At 42.5% G+C, this 21,529-nt stretch overlaps 1 protein-coding gene across 2 annotated transcripts in view; it reads right to left on the bottom strand.

The window, feature by feature from the left end:
* The window catches only part of LOC146613600 (ephrin type-A receptor 3-like), a 76,333-nt gene extending 58,682 nt beyond the window's left edge, over positions 1 to 17,651 (bottom strand). For both annotated transcript variants that reach the window (XM_085378163.1, XM_085378164.1), the window contains exons 1-2: positions 17,490 to 17,651; positions 3,616 to 3,680 (exon numbers count right to left, since the gene is read on the bottom strand). In XM_085378163.1, the coding sequence (XP_085234289.1) occupies positions 3,616 to 3,680; positions 17,490 to 17,604 (180 nt within the window). In that variant the 5' untranslated portion in view covers positions 17,605 to 17,651. The remainder of the gene's footprint in view (positions 1 to 3,615; positions 3,681 to 17,489) is intronic.
* Between the last annotated feature and the right edge of the window lie 3,878 nt (positions 17,652 to 21,529).

The following is a 21,529-nucleotide window of genomic DNA, read 5'->3' as shown; positions in this document are numbered from 1 at the left end:
CTGGGGAAGCCGAGAGGCAGTTGGGCCTCCCATTTTCAAACATCATTAAGACATATCTGTTTTGTGTCCCTCACTGCTTTGTGGTGACATAAATGGGTCGCTCCACTCAGTCTCAGCCACATCCGGCCCTGCACGGCTCGGATTAAGCGTGACCCGTGAGGGTCAAGTGTGATTTTGGACTAATTCAGGTAGACATTGGCCTGATATTGGTGGGAATTGCCTCTCACTGAGAATAATCCTCAGGTTTAAAGCTTAAAGGTCAACTAGATAATCCCCCTGATATAAAACACAAGGCATTCTCACCACCCTAACACATTTTCTCTCCTCTCTGAGTCTCTTATCGCTCTATTACTTCTCTTCTACACAAGTTAGTAAATCTTTACGACATTCATTTTTAGACATATGCAGAATCATCATAAACAAACAGCACTTTTGCCAGCACGATTGGCAGCCCTTGTTGGTCTCTATACTGTTTTTTTTTTATGTTGAATGCCACCAGCTGAAAATTAAATAGATAGTTTGCAGTTTTACAAATAGAGATACAGTCCATGACTTGAATTGTGCAGAAATTGCAAGCAGTAAGCTCTTGTGGCAAGAAATTTTTAGCTTTATTGGATCTTGTAAGAATAAACTTCTATATGTCAGGTTGGGTGTCAGGCGCCACCTCTCTGGGGACATCTCAGGCCCTCCAAGGTTTGGAGGCCTATCTCCCCCTACCACCACTTCCCCTGCCAGTGGCGGACCCCCTCAGACATCGGTGCGTTGGTGGTTCTTTGTGTCCGGGGATGGGCGTCCAGGTACACACCGGCTCACTCCTTGGCGGCCGCTTATCGGGGCCTGGAGCCTGGGGCTCGCTCGGGCCACTTCGGAGGTGGAGTGCCCCCGGCCTCTCGGCCTGGGGCTCGGTCACTCAGGCGCAGCTGGCTGCCGGCGGAGCTCACGGGCGCGTCACTGCAACTCCCCCTGGCTTCTGCTCCGCGGCTGCTGAGTGAGCCCTCATCTGGGACTCTCCTCAGCTCTTTCCGGGACAGTGACGCAGCTGCCCCTCTGTTGGTCTTCCTTGGTCTCTTGTGTTCTGGGGGCCTCTGGATGTCTGGAGTTTTGATCTCCTCCACACCTGCTTCACGCCCTGGAGGACGGGGCTGTGGCCCCCCCACACCCTCTAGCAGATTATTACATGAAGGAACCTTTTAAAAAACAAAAAACAAGCGCGTCCATGCTCACAGGTGTACACACGGGTGATCACACCCACAAACTACACCCTTTTTGGCTCCTACCTCAAAGCACACTGTGTTCTGTTGATCTTATGTGCTGCACAATAATGTTTAACATTTAGTATTTACTGTCATATTCCCATATATCATTGTGATGTTGTTTATTCTATTACTCTTGTTCTCTTCTGCTTGCTTTCTTTTTTCTTTCTCAGCAGGTGATCCAGGTGATTGATATATGCATTTTTTTTTTCTCTGCCCGTTCTGTTGGTTTTTGTCTTTTGCCCTTCTCCCCCGTCCCTCTTCTCAGCTGTTTCTCTTTCCCTCTTTCTTTCTCCCCTTCTTTCCCCCAGTCAAGTCTGTCCCGTATTCAGTAAGTGAAAATAAAATAAACAATAAAAGGTGAATCAAATGGACCATTACGGCAAGGCTGGGATGGTCAGTTTGGTAAAGTAAATCCGTTGGGCATCTTTCTTTGCCTTTAGACAACAATTCTGATGGCAAAAGAGCCAAACGGGACAGGCCAAAAAAAAAAAAAAAAAAAAAGAATAAACTTCCAGTAGAAGGCCAAACTGTGCCAGGAGCTACTGTGAAGACTTAAACAGTGCTGGCGTATTGGTTTCCCTGAGGATAGGTGGCAAGGTAAATGCATTTTTTACTCCAAGGACCATCACAATGAAATAGAAAAGTAAAGATTCAGCAACTGTAAAACTTTGGACTAAAAGGTTTAAAGTAGTAATTTTGCCCATGGCCTGCCTTAAAAGTTTTTCTCAACCAAACAAATTAAGAAAAAACAGAAAACCGATTAAAAGAAGTAACAAAAAACAAAATCATAAAGAGCTGATATGAGTTATGCTTCAAGCTCATTTGCTTAGTGCTTAAGCGGATAAGTACAAAGTGGGATGAAAAGTAATGTGAGGCAGAGGCTTCAAATAAAATTACTTTTATCAATTATAAAAGTTTGCCACAACTAAACTGTTGAATTTCGGGTGATTTATAGTGGTTACGCTTTGCAAGTCTCAAGTTTTTTAATTTTTGAGGAGTCCTTCAGTTGCACTCCCTTTTATTTGCTCTGTACCTGATTACCCTCAAACGTCAATAAAGAATAGATTTTTATTTTTGTGGCAACATCATAGCTCACTGTAGAAACTTTTCTTAAATTACCAGATGAAAAAGAGCGATCCAGGTGGGAGATAACGTCGGCTCTGTGTATCAAACGACAGCATGAGATGGGCAATGAAAGCAAAAGATTTTACAAACTAATTTCCGTGATCTGATTAAAGAAGCAGATAAAAAGTAAAGACTCTAAACACTTTTATTTTTGCAAAGTCTCGGGTGGATAAAAGGAGGCTATATTTATAGTATTTATTTCACAGAGGTATTGTGTGGAGACCAGCGTCTCCCCATCTGACAGTCCATGAAAAAAAGATATTCAGGATGGGGTACGCTTCACTTTCCAGCCAACACATTTCTTTGAGGGTAAACTAACAACACGTGTTCACCCCAACCTGAACTACATATTCAATAAAAGTAACTTAAATTAGATTGACCTGCTTAGTTTAGCCACAGATGGAACACATTCTGCTCTTTCTGCAGGGACTGCAGAAAAAATAAAAACATTCACAAACATCTACAATATGACCGCACAATAAGAGCATTTCAATTAAGCGAACTCGATACCCTTGATTGCCTGAGAAAACAACTTTGCCTGGCTCTGCACACATCAGCTGCCTCTCCACTTCACACAACCATGAAACCGCGTGTGGCATCCTGCAATTTAACACACTGATGCTGAATAGTGGAGAGGGAAGACGAGCGAGAGAGAAGTGTGACTCAAGAGGAAATAGAATTAATTCAGTGCCATTCAACAGCCCCTGCACTACAGTGACATACAGAATCCGCTCTATTGAATGCACTTCTTCATTCTTCCTCTATATGCTCTTCCTCTTCTCACTGCTCTGATTCATGATAGCTGCACTCCAAACTCCCGTGGTCCCCCATGACCAAGAAAGTCTAGTTATGCAACACACCCACCCTGCAAGCACATGTACACAATGCAGAAACACTAGGATGCATATGCCATCTCCTCTTATGTAGGAATATTTACTCCCCCCATCGTGTCCCTTCACTCCATCCCAAAAATTGCAGCCTGTAATAAATGCAGGCTCCAGCACCACAGCAATTTCAGCGTAGCAGAAATAATTTGTAAATTCCCACTGAAAACTCCCGATTTAGCAAGGACTGCTTATGAACCCAGTGCTCTCTAAAACACACACTCCAGTCCTCCTGCTAGCTTTGAGTCCTTACCTCTTCCCCTGAAATAATGCAAGCCAACATAACATCTTATTTTGTGCCAGATCATATATATCTATGTGTGTGTGTGTTGCACACTGCAGGTACTCACCCCCTCATTAGGATAAGCCTCCCAGCCCAGGTCGGCCAAAGCTGACATTGAGTCCAGCAAAGTAACTGTGACAACACAAGGAAGATAAAAAAAAAAAAAAGAGAAAATGTTAACAGACACATACAGGACATTTTTGTGGCATTTGTTGATCCCTGCCTCCTTAAAGAACGACTGATGTTTTCCAGACATGGTGCGGCATGTTTCTCTCTTGAATGTATAACATAACATTATGTCGCATTGTAAGTTTTCCACAAAGACACTTTCAAAATGTGTTCCACAACGGCATCTTTTGTTGTGTTGGAGTACACCAGCAATGGAATCAGAAGCACTGGTGAACCTATAATTTTAACTCCAAGATTACTGTGGTTGCGCTGCAGCTGTTCCAGTTCAAGGGGACACAAAGTCATTCAATGAAGCCGTAAGAAAGACTGTATTTACAGTTGAAATTGGCTTCAGACAATATAGTGAGTAGTCAGACGAAAATGCTGGTTACATGTTATATATATTTTTTAAGGCTCACTTCAGTTCAGTCGGTGGCTAGAAGGAGATTATTGTGCTGTTAAGTGCAGGAATAGTACAATAATAATCTGTTTGCCTTTTGATGCATTATTTTAAGTACATTTGTTGTTGATTGAAGACGTGTGCATGTCTGGTTTACTCTGAATTCAACGTGCTGTTTCCAGTGTGTGGTCTCTGCATAACAAGAGGAAGTAGAGGGGGGATGCAGGAAGGTGAGAGTGAAAAGTGAGAAGACGCTGTGGCAGGCTGACCTATGGGAGGCACAATGAAAACCTGTTTAGATTGCACAGCACGGTTCTGCACCTGTGTGTGTTTATCACTTGTTAGTAGAGCCTGAGCGATATAGGACTTTTAAGGCTCATACTGATATTTAATTATTTCAAAGTCTGATACATTTTTATCATATCTTTGTTTCTTCTAGACACGTTCCTGCAGATTTCCCCGACATTTGTAATGTGCAGTTGTTTAGGAGTTCCTGTTAAGAAAATATGGCACAACATTTCATGGATTGCTCTTTTATGCGGTGCCAAACTCTTCCAGACTTGCAGAGAAGTTGCAGCATGCCCTCTTGCAGGCAAAGTATGCAACATCAATGCTCATAACATGGTTGAAGGGTGTCTCTTCTTTATGTTTTTAATTTTCATTTATCAGCTGTTATAAATGCTGATACTGGCTGATACCAATGTATCGCCAAATTGCTAATACCACAGATATATGGTCGTGGTACTTGTTAGTGCATTTATAGATGAGCGGCACTGTTCATTCTTGGCTCACTCAGGTCCTAATCAAGCCTTCAACACTGCTGACCATCAATATTTAATCAGTATCCATCTGCAGAGACTTCTGCTTTGCTCTTTCTTCTCTCTCTCTCATATTGTGTGTGCTTCACAGGTTATCCTTCCTTTGTGAAAAGGTTTGAATGTATGCTTTCAATCCACAGATCCAAGATCAGCTGTGTGAGTCGCTGATGTGACACAATTTAAACAAGAAGCATCCCTCTTAAGCAGCGCACTTTCATATTCACTCCAATTTTTATAAGGTAGGGGCAGTGACCTGGAAAAACTATTTACCGCTACTGTAAAGTTTGCTCTCTTGAATGCAAATGAGGCTAATCGCTCAATTGAAAAGGGCTGAACGTGTCTGTTTACAAGGCCTCTGTGTATCCATACTGCTAGTAGGTATAACAAAGGGACTGTAAAATTGGTCCAGCCTCCTCTTTTCCTTCCCTTCTCTTCTTCTTGTGCTCATGCTGCTCATCAGCTCTAACTGAAACCCAGCCATTCCCCTCAGCTCAGCACACTGTGTGACAGCAGGGAGGCGTGTCATGCTGTAATAATGCGTGTATATATATGTGCACTGTGCTCGTGTCATAGCACACATATCTGCGTGTGTCTGCTTGCACTTGCACAAAGCGGTATGCGAGTGAGAAAACAGCCACAAAGAAAGTAGCGCGCATGGTATAATGAAGCAGAGAGAGGCGCTGCACAGTGGAGCCGGGGTGAGAGAGAGATAGATTAAATGAGAGGGATGAGACAGAAACAGTGGTGGAGAGGTGCTGCGCAGCGAAAGGTCAGACGGAGCCTCCAGCCCATGGTGTATTTAGAGGAACTAAAGACCATTTAGACTGCTTTGCTCAGTTCATGGGCTTTGGAGTGGCACAGAGAAATGGGACATAATAGTATAATAATATATGATTTCAGAATCCAACAAAGAGGCACACATCCACGCACACACACACACACACGTTATTTTCCCCCACACTCTCATATCTCTGCGCGAAGATAAAAGCTTCCTATCAACAAGGAATTTAGCAAAATTGCCTGTTTCAAATACAAGCAATTATGAATTATGTGATATTCTCTGTGATTCACTTCTTTTAGTACCGTTTTATGTATTTCACAGAGAGTATAACTGAGTACCTTTGACAGTTATAAAGGGTCAATTCACCCAAATTACAAAAAAGACCATTCATCTCCACAACACAGTGCAGATGATTGGAAGATTAAAACTTTAAATTAACTCAGCTGAAATTCTGAATCACCGTGTCTGTCTATAAATAAGTTACTTTGTCTGGATAAAATACAGGTCACTTTGTATTAATTTTCTTTCTCAACTGCTTTCGACCAAAGGAACTGTCTGAATAAAAAACGTTGATAATATTTTGTGGAATATATACCTGAAATTTGTGGAATTTGACAGCCAAACTGTCCTGTAAAAGCTCCCTAGTCTAAAACTTGATTCTGCCACAGATAAGTTAAAGTTCATGTCATTATCCAAATTTTGAGTTTTTTTCTTAAAAGTTAGCATTATTAAGTCAAACTTTTGAGATATGTAGTTTGAAATTGTGAGATAATGACCCTTGAATAATAGTTTTAAAGGTTGAAGCAAACTTCCATAACCTGGTGACCTTGAAAAAGGCAGCAGGTTTAAGACACTTTTATTATTCTAGTGTATGGAATTAGCCTAGCCTAGCAAACAGCTAAATGCTAAAACTTACCAGTTAACATCTTAGGGGCCAGATTTATATAGCATATAAGCACAATATCCAAACAGTGCTCATAGTGTTGGTTCGTTTTACAGGCAACTTAAAACGAACAAGTTGCACTATTTTCTAAACACAGCCAGAATCTGTTTATTTCAAGCACAAAAAATGATATGCATTTTTGGTATTAGCAGTTAGCATTAAATTGCAGGTAGCAAACATCATTAAATCCAACTTCTTGAAATGTTCTGTCTTTGTAAATATCCGAAGTAACTAATCCTTTTTTATGTCCAATTTAGATTTTGTCTCAAACATGTGAATTTTTTTAAAATTTTGTTTGTTTTTTGTACTTGCTGCTTTTTTGTCATTATAGCAAAACATGTCTTATTGTTGTCTAGTCAGCTAAAGCATTACTAGGTCAATACATAGACCTACTTTAAAGCCATTTTGCAGCCCACTGGGAAAACACAACCACATAAACCTACAGATCAACACGTTTTCTTTTCTCCCAACACCTGTCAATACCTCTTATCACTTGTAATCATTGACTGGACACATCAATAATGTATTAGGTATAGTTTCCTGGCTGCTGACACAGCCAGCATGTACAGACTATACTGTATGCATGGCTGTGTATCTGTACGTGACATGTGTCAAAGACAAAGATGCAGAGAAATTATGTAAATACATTCCAGTCTTCCCCAAACAAACACAAGGCCACACCTCAGTCTATCTAAACACTTTCATCATGTCTCATTTTATCTCTTCTTCCCCTTCTCAGGGGAAATTGCCTGAATTGTGTGTGAGTGTGAAATCTAAGCCTGGTCAAGACCTGCCTTGGCCCAGAATAAAAACTCAAAGCTCATCACTCAGTCACTCAGACCAGGTTCATATTTGATCTAATGACTGGTCTCTCTCACACACACACACAAACATACACACACAAACATGCACAGGCAATCTTCAGGCCGTGAGCATCTAAACATGACAGCTGAACATCTTCCAAGTGTGGAGAGACCATGTGAAAGCAAAGAGACATCTACTAAGAAGGTTTTTCCCAACCTTTCTGGCTAACAATACGCCTTCCGGGGGACCCAACAATTTCGCTCACGGACACCCAAACATTACTTTAATTGCCTGAGGCCTTTGTCAGAGGACACAAGTGCACAGATCCGTAGTTGTGCACATGTGACCCGATTACTGTGAGAGTTGTTTTGTTACAGAGAAACAAGCTGTCGTATTGATTTTCAACACCAGACTGTGAGGTTTACATTCTGAGAGTGAAAGATGAGGAGGAGGTGGGGGTGGAGGGTGTGAATTTGTGAATTAGAAATTCCTGTACAAAAGCAGTAAAACACTGAAACTGCAACTACTTATAGAACAATGCGGAGAATGTGCAAAACTTTTTTTTTCTGTTTCTTTGTCTCTTCATCGCCTTCTGTGTCTGTCTATTTTTCCTTCACACTCCCGCTTCCTCCCTCTGTGGTGTCTGTCTCTCTCTGTCTTCCTCTCTCTTTCTTATCCGCTGTCTTTTTAGGTCTCTCGACCGCTCGCTCACTGGATGGTATCCACCGCTTCAGCTGGGCTGCAAGAAGCTGTGATCCACCTGCCAAGAATCAAACAGCACTGCCAACAGCCAGACTGGTGCACAAAGAGACCAGGATGCTTACACACACACACACATACCTTAAGACTGTGCCAGTGCCACAAAGAGAGGGACTGCACAATAAGACCACCACACAGACTCAATCTACAGGACAATATGTGACTACATAATGAGTTTATAAGATCCTTTTCATCTCAGAACACATCATATTAAACTGAAACGAGTAGGCTTAGTGGATCCTGAAGAGTCCTGCTGACACTACATTAAATATGCTGATATCTCACTGTCTTCTCCTTCTATAAATATAAAACCCCGGCTTTTATGCTTCTGTTTTGTGTTACAATAAAAATGTTAATCACAACTTGCAAATTCAAACATACCTGATAAATTCAATTGCAAATTCAGAAAAAATCTAAAGGGAGATAAATGAGATGCTGCGAAGCTTAAGCAAGCAGCGGCTGCACTTGAATGAAGTTTTTAGAATTTTGCATAAAATCAGCCAGTTCCAATATGATCATCACAGGCTTAAAAAACAAGCAATCAAACAAACAGTATGGTCCTAGCACCAACAGTAAACTGACTAATTCCATCTTTTATATATAGTCTGCCTTAGCTATTTCCCACATGACTGAATGATAGTGTTTTCGCAGGTAGAAAACTTCCATAATCAGTAGTCGTGTAGCTATATTATAAAGGGGTAATAACTGTTACCTTAGCGCAACAAAAATTGTGGAAACAGGGAAACAGCTAGCCAAGAATGTAGGACCATTCCTTTGAGTTCAACAAAATGTCAATAGGCTTTAAGAATACAGGACAAATTTCTCAACACATAAAACAGCTAAAAAAAAAGAGCATGCACACAAAACACACACCTTTATCCACGCTCCACTCCACTGAGGGTGCAGTTCAACGAGTAAGAGCGTTGTCAGGGCAACAAATGAGCTGATGGAGAGCAGGATGAAGGAGTGGGAAGACTTGAGCCCTGAACTTTAGGAATACACTGGCGTCACACCAAGACTGCTACCCTTGCTGTCTTTTCATCAGCCCTCTCTCCAGTCATTCACCAACCACTAGGGGTTCTCAATCAGCCCTGTGCTTTTCTCTCTCCATCTGCTCTCTCATCCTTGCGCTCATGCCATTTTATTAAAACTGAGCGATACAGTATATCCTTTGTATCCTTATCTCCAGTGACTTCCCGGCATTTTGTTATACACAACATCCCTTTCCCCTGTTTTTATGTTTCCATTGAATGCCACACGGAGGCAACGGTGAATAGAGTCAAGTATTTAGGTTTATTTGTACTGAGCACCCTGGATGCAGAGCATGTTAAGATAAAAGTTGGAGCTGTGAGGGCAGCACTCTGTTGTGGTGGATGCCGTTCGAAATATCTCTATTATATAATCAGCAATGACAAGACATTAAGTCACTCGACGTTCACTATAAATTTTTAATGGATTACCTCATAGCTTCGATGGTCTGTTTTAACCTTATGAGCTAAAAGCAGTTTTCCTTTTATAACTCAGACACATGAACATCATTATGTCACATATGGAAAAGTTTTTACTACATTTCAGGCAATATTATGTGCCCTTTATGGATGTGGCGTTTAATTATTTCTTTTATGAAAGAATCCTAAGAAGAAGAATGTTATATTTTCTTTATAACTGTCTGCAAACCGAATGGATCTATGAATAATTCAGCTGATTTGATTTAAATTCTAATCCCGATCCTTCATTAAGTCAGTTCTGTTTCTTGCTGCTTTCCCACTATGCATCTGTTCAAATAACTTATGTTGGTTTACTACACTTCAACGGGCGCAAAATTAAGTCAGCTTTAATCAAAGCCATGTCGTCAAAAGCATTCATTCGCTCTGTCTTTATCGTGAAGCTGCAACAATTTCTCTATTAAAGTGATTCAGCAAAATCAAACACAGAGGCTTGTTGCATTCAAATCAAGCCATCTGCACAAAAACAAACCTGACAAAGGACAGAAAACCTACATCATTTGTAGGGAGAACTTTTCATAATACAGAATCACCTTTTGCCAAGTAAAAATGTATTCATTTAAATGTAATTTTATTTATATAGCTTCAATTCACAACAACAGTTGCCTCAAGGTGCTTTATATTGCAAAGTAAAGACTCTACAATATTAGACAGAAAATCCAACAATCACATGACCCTCCGATCAGCAAGCACTTGGCGACAGTAAGAAGGAAAAACTCTCTTTTAACAGGAAGAAACGTCCAGCAGAACAGGCTCAGGAAGGGACAAACATCTGCCACGACCTGCTGGGAGTGATGGGAGGGAGAAAAGAGAAGAGAGACGGGATAAAAAGCAAACTATGGGAGGAAGAGCCAAATTTTACAAACTGTTAATTATAAATATAGTAGTAGTGTATAAATACACAAGGAATGAAAAGAAAAGAGTGAAGAAGAAACACTTAGTGCATCATGGGAAGCCCCTCGCAGCCTAAGCCTATTGCAACATAACCAAAGGAGGGTTCAGGGTCACCCGATCCAGCACTAACTATACGCTTTATGAAAAGGAAAGTTGTAAGCCTAATCTTAAAAGTAGCGAAGGTGTCTGTCTCCTGAATCTAAACTAGGAGCTGGTTCCACACGACGGGCCTGAAACCTGAAGGCTCTGCCTCCTGTTCTACTTTTGAAAAATTCTGGGAAACATAAGTGAGTCAGCAGGTTGAGATGACAGCCATGAGATACATTTTATGAGGAGGTCAGGAATAAGGTCAAACAATGTTTTAGAAAACCCAATTCAATGCAATGACTTTTGTGAAGTTTTTTTAAATTTATTTTTAAAAAGGGGAGATTTGAATGGGAAAAAAAGCTCCAGCAACCTAAAAGGCATATCATGCAAAATCCCCCCAAAATATTAAAATATTCAAGTATGTGATAAACTTCGGCTTGTTCAGCTTGCACTTTTGGAATTACATTGTAGCAGAGGGCAGATTAGCCTACTCTGCTATTTCACAAACTGGAAACAGTAGCAGGACAGAAACAATGATATTCTGACAGACTATGACAGGAGCACTGCCCTAGTTTGTCGCTTGAAGAGGCTCTGGAGTGCGAACGTGAGGGCACGGCTTCGTCTGTGCAAGCTCGTTGAATGCTTACGGGGTTGAAGTGTGACACCCAGTCAGATCCAGACACTTGTTTTCTTTAATAAGCTTCTTCCACCAGTATGCCAACAACTCATCAAGGGCAAGGAACGGCAAACACACAGACACACACACACACACAGTGATGTGCACACACAAACAAACGTAAACCAGAGACCCTGAAAATTCAGAAATAACCTGCAGTAGAAACAACCACACATGCTGTATGCCTCCACATGTGTCTCACACACACTGACACTGTGGCACGGATTTAAAAATGCTTTTTTTCTTCTGTTTTGTTGTTGATAAAATACAACATCTGCAAACACTTCCATGCTTATTTCTCTCCTTTTTTTGCTTTTCTGCTTCTTGTTGATCTTTTTTTTTTGTGCCCTGTTAGTTCTTAAAGACATTCCTGTTGATCAGACAAGAGGACAAACACACACATTCACACACAGAGAGACAGGCAGCTGTCACACAGTGGTTGGTCACAGGAGGGCAAATTGGCCCGGAATCTCTGGGGTGATCCTCAGCAGTCGAGACAGAGGAAATCACATGTCAGATTAAAGCGTGCTCACCCAGGTTTTCTACTGATGTTGCACCCGGCCAACTATCAGCACATGCACACACATCACTGTTTGTCTTTACCACACGCACAGTAGATGCCTAGCAGATTGCGTATCTGTTACAGCGCCTTCATGTGACAAACAGAAAAATCAGATGGAGCTAAAAAACGACTGAAGTTAAAATGCTTCAGCAAATGCTGTTTGACGTTTAAAACAGGGAAAGACACTGTAACTACATTTGATCCATTTCAAATTCAAGGGTAGCTGTCAGTATTTTCTGGAAGCATTCCAGGTGTTTTGCTCTCAGCCGCTCCTCTGCACAAAAAAGAAAAAAAAAGGAGAAAAGTCTGAAGCACTGGCCAGTAAAGATGTTGCATCAACGACTGAACCAAATGCTAAGATGTTTGCTTGCAAAGCTGGTTAACGTAGGCTTTCACAGCCGCAGCAACAACCACAAAAAAGACCGAATATGAGAGAGAGAAAGGAGTGAGGAGACACGGAAAAAACCTAATTCAATTTAGCCAAAAATAAATAAATAAGCAAAAACTAACATATCCGGGACGAAGGACGCCAGGGGTGTGCTGTGTGTGTGAGTGAGGAAGGACAGTTAAAGGGAAAAGAAGGAGAGCTTGAGGGTGGTGGGTAGATGGTAGTCAAGGCCCAGTGATCAGTAATTTGACCAGCAGTTAAGGGCTTGTTCATATCAGAGAGGGGGAAGGGGTCAGCAGATGTGGTGGTGGCAGAAAATGGGGGAGGGGCCACATAGCCAAACTTCACTGCAGCCATCACACATCGCAAGCCGAGGAAGGTTTCCTTTGACATTAATGAACTCGACATCCGAAGGGAATCATTCAAGCCTAAAAACTGTTCATGTTCAAGCCTCAGCTGGTTGAGACTTGCACATATTCATCCCCGTGGTGGGAACTGAGATAAAAATAATCTCCTGTCTCACAACACTTCTGAATATAAAATACAAAAACAGCCCATATCGTTTCCAAAAGTGAAAGTAAACATATGGATACACAGGAAATATGCATATGGCATTCATAATTTAGATCCTTATCTTGTCTTTTTTTTAAGAGCTGCTTGAAAGATCTATATCTTGTTTCTCATACATGAATAAACCCGAGTGCTAAAAGAAGGTATGGCTGTTTTGGGGGGAGTGATAATGTTCTGAATTGTAACATGAATGGAAACTTAATATATACTTAAAATTATTTTTCTGTCTTTAAAGGAATAGATTGAAGAACATCTGCCACAGTCACATCTGTACAACACACATAAATCCCAGTAAATAAAAATGATGGTGGACTACATGTTGGCAGTGACCTAACTAAGAGACCGAGATCATCAGCGACACTACTGTACCATGCATAGCCATTTTTAGACTTTACACACACAGACAAAATAAACAAAATAAATACAGACAGACATAATGCATTAATTTGGGGGGTTTAGGGGGTCAGACCAGAGTGGAGTTAAGCTAAGCTGGCTAGCTTCTGGCTTGGGCTTCATGCCTGGCACAGAGACATGACACTGATTTCAGTCTTCTCGTCAGACTCTCATCAAAAAAGCAACTCCACGAAACTCCACGATAATATTTTAAAAAAAACTACTAGGTTAAGTGTAATACAAACCCTCTTAGCCACCGATGACTAAGTATGACTAAGTATAACACAACACAAAGGCTCTTGTGGGTGCTGTTATGGATGCTCTGCTCAGTAGGGCTCAGAGATATGGTTGAGCTCTTCAGCTGTTTTTTTTTTAACTACATTCCCCCGTCTGTCTTTCTTCTTGTTCTCCTTATGCATTTTGCTTTGTCTCACACTTTTTAAAAAATCCCAGTCTCTCAGCCTTTCTCTCACTCACGTACACACTTAAACACACACACTTAAACACACACAGCCTCACACACAATGAGTCCATGAGGTGAAGCGCGCACAGCAGAATCATTCTCTGTCACTGAGTTGTATTTATAACCCCATCTATCAGCCAGCCCCCGGAATATGTGCCACTATTGTCTGGACCGAGACCACCAAACTGCCCCCCAGCCATGCATTAAGATAGGATAAGTGTGGGAGAGTGTGTGCACGCGTGTGTGTGTGCACGAGTGCGCACACATCCATTCGCGCTCGCGTGTGAGCCTTTGTTAAGCAGTTGTAGGAGCTCCACCTGATTACAGAAAGCGTACGGGAGCTCCCACCTTACTGTTACACTGGAGGTCAGAGAAATAGAGAAGGAAGAGGAGAAGAAAACAAAAGATAAAAACAATCAGGGACAAAGAGATGGAGGCCACGAGGGAGGCTGATAGAAAGGAGAGAAGGGCAGATATAAAAGACCGGGATTAGAGCGAGCTCGGAGTGGAGGCAGAAAAGAAAAACAGGAGGGTGCTCGCACTTGCTGCTTTCCTCTGCTGCTCTCTGATGAGAAAGGAGATCTATATCCTCTTCTGTCCAAGGTCATGGCTGTTACATGGGAGCAGAACAATCTCATGGACTCTCGCGTGCACACACACACACATACGCGTGCGCGCGGCGGCACATCGTGAAGTATGGTTCTGCCGATAACTACAAGCAGCCATTATAGATTAAAGCAATTAAACCAGATGAGACCTTTGACCCAACATTATACCACAGTCAGGATCTTGTGTGAATCATAATGTGAATGTGTGTGTGTGTGGAAACAGAGGGCATGCTTTACATATGCTTGCCTCTGCACTAACTGCTCACCTCCGTGTTAACCTTAAGAAGCAATACAGCAATCTCTCGCAGCACCCTAAGGTCAATTCAATTTTTAAAAAAAGATTCAAGTGCGTTCCCATGAGCAATTACAGATTACAGTAAACCTCGAGACTAAAAAAAACCCCTCGGTTAATTCATCTGTACGTCCACTTGCACAGGGATTTACGCTTTAATATGAAATTAAATCAACATCCAGAGTTGGAATGGAAAGAAGCACGGGGTTCCTTATTTTCTAGGAGTGAGGAGGTAAATTTAGAGGCAGAGAGGAAAGACACAAAAATAGAAAGGTGTGATAGTCTGCTCCTTTCCCCAGCACGATTCGGCACAAGAAGGATGAGAGAGAGAAAAAAAATCGCAGGGAGAACTAGGTGCAAAGCAACAGAGAAAAGAAACAAGACATGTTGTACCTCTGCATAAGAGAGGATACAGACTGAGAGCAAAGAAGGGTGGGAGATGGTACGGCAACCAAGGGGGGAAACCTGTGAGCATCCACCCTGCTGTTACATCAGTATGCCCTCGGGGTCCAGACAGAGGGAATGGAGGGCTCCCTCTGCTGGTGCGCAATAACTCACAAAGTCCTTTTCCTCCGTTCACTGGTGATAACAAAGACCTTCAGACCAGTTTTCTCACTCTTTATCTCACAATTTATGAATGAACCCATTTCTGCAGAGTCTTATGGGCCCCATGGAGATGCAATTACAGCAACAATTTCAAGCGGTTCTTTCAATTTTACCAAAGCCCTCTGTTACGACAACCGAGTTTCTTGTAAATGCCAACCAATTTTGGAGCGGATCAATAGCTCTGGTGGTAAACTAAGCTTTGTGACAGCTTAACACTATTTTTCCTGCTAACGCTATCATGTCTATCAAAGGGATTGTGTTCTTAATTGAGCCCTGAGAGCTGTATCTCTCCTTTTATGACAGCCTCGCTTCTAGTACGAGACAGACTCAGAGGGAAGATTTCCTGGAATAACACGACTACCGAGAGGCGTGGGTGGAGAGTATGCACACTTATAGGCAAACACAGGGTACACACACACGCACGCACGCGCACACACATAGACACACACACTGGCACAAAGAAGCACAATCCCTTAGCTAAGCACGTGCGGTCACAGCAGGAAAACTGGCAGGCCAAAAGGTAAAAGCGAGCCACAGAGTAGCTGACAAAAGTGGCTTCGTTGGATTACTGTCCCACTGGTGAATGTATACACACACACAGACCAGACACCACACACACGGAGCAGTGGGCTTAAAGGTGCCAATTAGGCCAACAGTCTGAAACAGCAGGAACTGGCTGGAGGATGACTAACTTGTAGCACATTATTTAAAAAGTGCATTTAGAAGTAATGAAAACCCTCTGACCCGTCAGTCACCCCACATGAACATGATCCACATGTGCCTGCAAACATTCACAGCGGCTCACATGCTTCTGTGTTTATTTATCGAAATCAACAGGAGTTTCCTTTGGCTTCCAGATGGTTTCATCATTCGTGCTCTCTCCACTGAATATTTCAGCAGTGTGTTAGTGTCTCCTTCACATCCATTGTCTCCTGCAGTTAAAAAACCCTCCTGCTCCTCCACTCCATCTCTACTCTCCCTCTCGTCCGCTGCCTTTCTGTCCTTCAAAACCTTTGTTCTGCGTGAACTCCTCCGGGCTGTGACATACATTTAGCAGCAATGTATGTACACGCAGCTTATACTGTTAAGTCAGCCGGAGACAGGAGATCCCATTTAACCTCAGTGGGGCCTGTCATTGTATGAGTGTCCCAGAGCTCACTGTTTAATCTATGTAAGCCTGGAGTTGAGGTCTCTCCGTATCTGTGTATGTGTGTGATAGTGATTGAGAAAACACAGAGAAAAATAATATAAATGAAAGGCAACTCATAGTGACAGAAAAGCTTTGTTGAGCTTCAAAACAAGACTCAGTGGAGCTTTTGGGGGAACACTGAACAAAATGATTCACAGGATGACAAGTCACAGCTGTATCATCTCCAGCCAGACTGTCTGACAGCCAACAAGCAAAACAACACCACAGACTTCCAATTTAATCCAAATAACCTGCTTCATAAACTAATAATTGTTTTGTTTTTTGTTTTTCTGGCTATGACTTTAGCACATTGATCTGCTGTTTTCTCCATTTAGTGCAAGTTCAACTTCCCTTTAAACAAGTCAGCCCCCATGTTTCAACCCAGCAAGCAGTCAGGAGTAGTTAGTAAGTAAATACATTGGCTAATTTCAGGCTGAGCATCGATGTTAATACAATAACCGAGAGAGGCTCAGCAGCAGCGTGTGACAAATTTAATGTAATTGCTGCTCCTCATTTGCAGACTGAGGCAGTGGCAACAGTCCACGGCAGAGAAGAAAACATTTATCAGTCTGTAATAATAATGAAGATATCTATAATTAAGAGGAATTTTGACAGAGATGCCAATGCTGCTTTGGCATAATCATTATAAGTTAGTATTCTTTGACGCAGGGAAAAATAGTCCACTGATTAATAAAATGTCACAAAGTGACAAGTCGACCTCAGCATTCTCTGGATGATACACGACAGGTTTGCCTGCGCTTATATGTCATAAAAATTTCATGTCAGCATGCTCGGAAAAGAAAAAAACGTGACGAACACTATTTTTGTCTCTCTTACTCCCTCTCTCCGCTTTCCTTTATGCATGATTTATAAGCAGCACTTAACGGGAGTCTCCGCCGCTGCGTTCCGCTCCTTCGCCGGCGAGTGGAGAGCCGCGGGATGGGGCTCCCCATCCAACAACTCAGCGCACGACCAAGTCATCTAAACTCACTCGACTTTAAAGCTCCACGAAACACGTCGGGGGCAAAAACCCACCTTCATTCTCCGGGTAATTCCGTAAGGCTCGGCATGGCGGAAAAGCGTGGAAAAGAAGCAGAGAGGACAGGAGGGAAAGGGACGGATAGATCCACAGTACGCGTGGTGATGCCATTTTTCAGGCTGCGCTGCGCCCTCGCTGCATCCCTGTTCGCCGTGTCGAGTCGGTGAGCGCAGCCTCGCAATTGAGGCAGGGAGAGAGAGCAGAGGAGAGGACGGGAGAGCAGAGAGAGAGAGGAGGAGACGCTGGGAAGGAGGGTCCACAGTCAGCCAAGTTCTGTCAATCAGCCGCCTGGCTTTTTGGGTGATGTAAAAGGCCTGTGGAGACTCTGTATTACACTGCAAAAAATCAACATATGATAATGTGATTTGGCTTCATGTTGACTTTTATGAAAAAACATTACAAGCGGCCGAGTGACAGAGTAAAATTTCAAAGCTAACTGAGCGCAGTAGCCTTCATAGTTGCTCTTGAAGAATAATTATTGGCTGAAATGTCACAGCAAAACCAAACGTCATTCATTTCTGTAAATCCAACTTCGTAGATCTTGAACATTTCAAAGATTATGTATTTATAGCAAAGATACTTTTATCTAGCTCACTGTTTAGCTCATTTATATTAATAGCAATGCATAATTTGACATTTGTCACCGGTTATGTTGGTAATGAGAACTGTAAGCACTGAAAAATAGAAGCAAATTGGCAAACCCCAAAGAGGCCTCGTTTAAGGGGTGAATTATGCCTATTAAAAATGATGCCAGATCATTCTCTTATGGAAAATGCCAGAACAATAGTCCTTGGCAGAGCAAACTATTACAAAGCCAGTCATCTCATTACTGTTTGGGTAACATTGTAGGAAATGCTGTCAACTATTTTGTTAAGAGTCGTGGCCTCACAGTGATTACTGTACAGGTATCAGCTCGGCCTCTTTCTCTCCATGTGCCTTTGCCCAGTTCCTGGTATTGTTGCTTTGGAAGCAACCAGCAGTAAACAGCATTGGCATGCACAACAGATCTCCTTATGGAGATTTATTCAGCCCATATTACATGTATGTGTGGGCTGGGTATATGTGTTGGTAAGTCTTGAGCAAGCTGTCCTTAAACATGAATAAATAATGTGTTTGTCCTGTCATATGAAACCTGAGGAAGAGCTGAGAGTCTGCAAGGTCGACCTTTCTATCTTCCACTTTTTAGCACGTCCCACTGTCAGAGCTGGTGGGACGTGCCCCTGAAGTAAAAAAAAATGTGACATTTCACCTCCTGAGAGTGTCCATTTATGTTTGTATTCATATACAGAATCTGAATCATGGTTTTAAATTATTTCCCTGAAAACCAGACATCATTTCACGAGAATATGGCACATATAAAGCTAAAGTTACTAACAGTTAAATGAGACCTGTGATTATTCTGAGCCATTCAATTCATATTATTAGCAATAGGGCCTAATTGGAACTACTAAATGCAGTATCCCAAGAAAAATGCTTATTTACTTTATTGCTAAGAGGTATAAGAATGATGGCACTCTCAATTACATCAACCTAACTTTGTTATGTGAGCTTTCAGAATATAAAACTTCCTAATAATTATGGATTCGAGTCAGACAGAGAAAGGCTAGAGTTTTTCCTTACATTTGGGCTTTGTGCTGAACTAGTGCGGTTGGTTACATTTCAGAAAGGAGAGTGGCATCGGTATTCTCATGTAACCCTTTTACGAAGAAAGCAGATTACCGCACTTCCCCCAAAACAGACTAACTATTCCTTAAATAGCATATCTGTGTACATATTCTTGGCACGTTTCCCTCTGTGAATTCCCAGTGAGAAAAACTAAAGCAATCTCAGGTGACTTGTAGGTCACCTGATGCGCTCGGATTTTTTCCCCCTTGTGGAGCCTCCAGGCAAATGTGATGTAACCATCCCCTGATTTATTGAAGGACCATGACCACAATTATATTTGCCACGGGTAACGTTCTTCTATCACGCTTCTATCCCAAATGAGGCTCCTGAAAGAGCTATAAAACTGTCAAACATACCCTGATTTATGCTGAAATTCTGCTTTACCTCCTCCCAGCCATGTGCGCCGTTTTGCATTTGTGTTTTGGCTTTTGTGTTTTTCTCTCGTTCGTGTGTATGTATGTGTGTGAATCCACCACCTCCACACATTTGTTAAGGCTCCAATTATGATGATGATTTGTTCCTTGCAATGGTTTTACTTGGATGACCTAATTTCCTTATTGAGTGTGGGAAGAAGAAGAAGAAGAAGAAGAAAAAATCTTCCCTTCCTTCTACTCACTCCATCCCCGCGCGTTTCTTCCACTTCTCCTGCTTCTTCTGCTGCCATGATGCTGCAGCCATCCATGCGCTGACAAAACAGTGCTGTCATGACTTCCCGCAGCGATGGAGTGACACAGCCCCTCAAACTCGTGTCACCCCCTCCACCACAGACATGCACACATGCATGCACCCAAACACACACCCATTTTCCATGCTTTGTGGAAGACTCTGGTTTTGCATAATGACACGCCGAGGACACAGACACACATAGACACACGCTAACACATGCGGTGACAATCCACTGACAGAGCTGACACTAGTCTAACAAATGTTTGAAATGTTGTCATGTGTTTCTTTATGCCTTTATGCTCATGTCTCTATCTGCATCTCCATGTTCTGACACCTTTTCACCCTCCTAACTTCACATGCATTTCCACAAGGAAATACGGATTTCTTTGCAACCTGTAATTTATTTGCAGACGGATTCTTCTTTCATTCATTTTCCTTTCTCTTTTGACCTCTAGATTCTGACCCTTCACCCTGATTAGCCTGACTGGGTCAGCGATTCACTACAGTGGTCCACTAACCAGCCAACTTATTTCTGTGCCGTTTCCTTACAAACAAATAAACACATTGTTGGAGCGCTCCCTTTCTAATAAAACCGAGAGAAGTTACAGACTCGGACTAGCACAAAAGGAAGTGAAGCAGGAGTGCGTGCTGCATGCATGTGTCATTGGCGGCGATTGCTTGTTTGACAAGGGGGCAGAGGTGATGGCAGGGTCGTCTGCCTTGCCAGGAGCTCCCCCGCTCACCCTCCACACTCTCTATATACACACACACACACCCTTAGCCTTATTCAAAGCCACTCACTCATGTGGTAATGTCTCTATTGTGACACCCTGAACGCTTTTTGGGAAACAGCTTGGTGCTGGCATTTGGGCAGAGGCATGTGTGCGCATATGAGCATGTGCATGTGTGGCTGCGTCTAGCTCATGCACTGAGGAATCTGCCCATGCAGAGCTTGAAGCATTGAGTTTTCTGCCTCACCCTGGTGACAAACTGAGGGAGATTTGGGGGACAAGGGATGGGAAATGTTGGCAGCTTCAGGTACTGAGATTAAAGGACACCCCTCCAACCCACCCACCCACACACACACACCTATATATCTGCACGCACACATCAATTCATCTCACTCCATTCTTACTTTCTGATACCGCCACCATCTCAGTGAAGAAGGCAAAGCGATTCGTCATGTCAGAGAGCCCTGGTGTTGCCATACAACAAAAGGTGAAAGGGAGTGTGGGAAAGGGCTGGTGCACAAAGCCCTCCCTGCCCCTGTCTGTCGCCCTGTCTCGGTTGCATACGCGAAGCTGAGAGCCCCTTCAGCATCCCCCACCCTGTAGCACATGAGGCCCCTATCTGCAAAAACACATCCAATCTCCCTAAACTAGGATATATACACTTCCATATCTCAAGCTTGCTTCTGCTGTGGTATCCCCTAGTTGAGGCATTAACACTAACACAGCCAGGAGGGATTTCTATTCTGGCCACTAAGCCTAAATATATATATTCATAGATAGTGTGCCAAAATATCTCAATATCAGGTTTCAGCAACATCTAGAAAAAAAACTCTTTTAACTCAGGCCAGACAGCCATTCAGCAAGAGAGATTGAGGAAGGGGAAGACAGTGGGACAGAGGGAGAGAGAAAGAGATAAAAACAGCTATTCAGGGAGAAAAATCTGCTGGTGTCCATCAGCTCTGCCCAGAAAAAGG

This window comes from Diplotaxodon limnothrissa, linkage group LG18 (assembly GCF_057381915.1).
Source record: "Diplotaxodon limnothrissa isolate DT_005_m linkage group LG18, D_limnothrissa_male_GT1.1, whole genome shotgun sequence".
Classification (NCBI taxonomy): Eukaryota; Metazoa; Chordata; class Actinopteri; order Cichliformes; family Cichlidae; genus Diplotaxodon; species Diplotaxodon limnothrissa.
The sequence above is the reverse complement of the archived record's forward strand: the minus strand, read 5'-3'. Positions and strand labels throughout refer to the sequence as shown.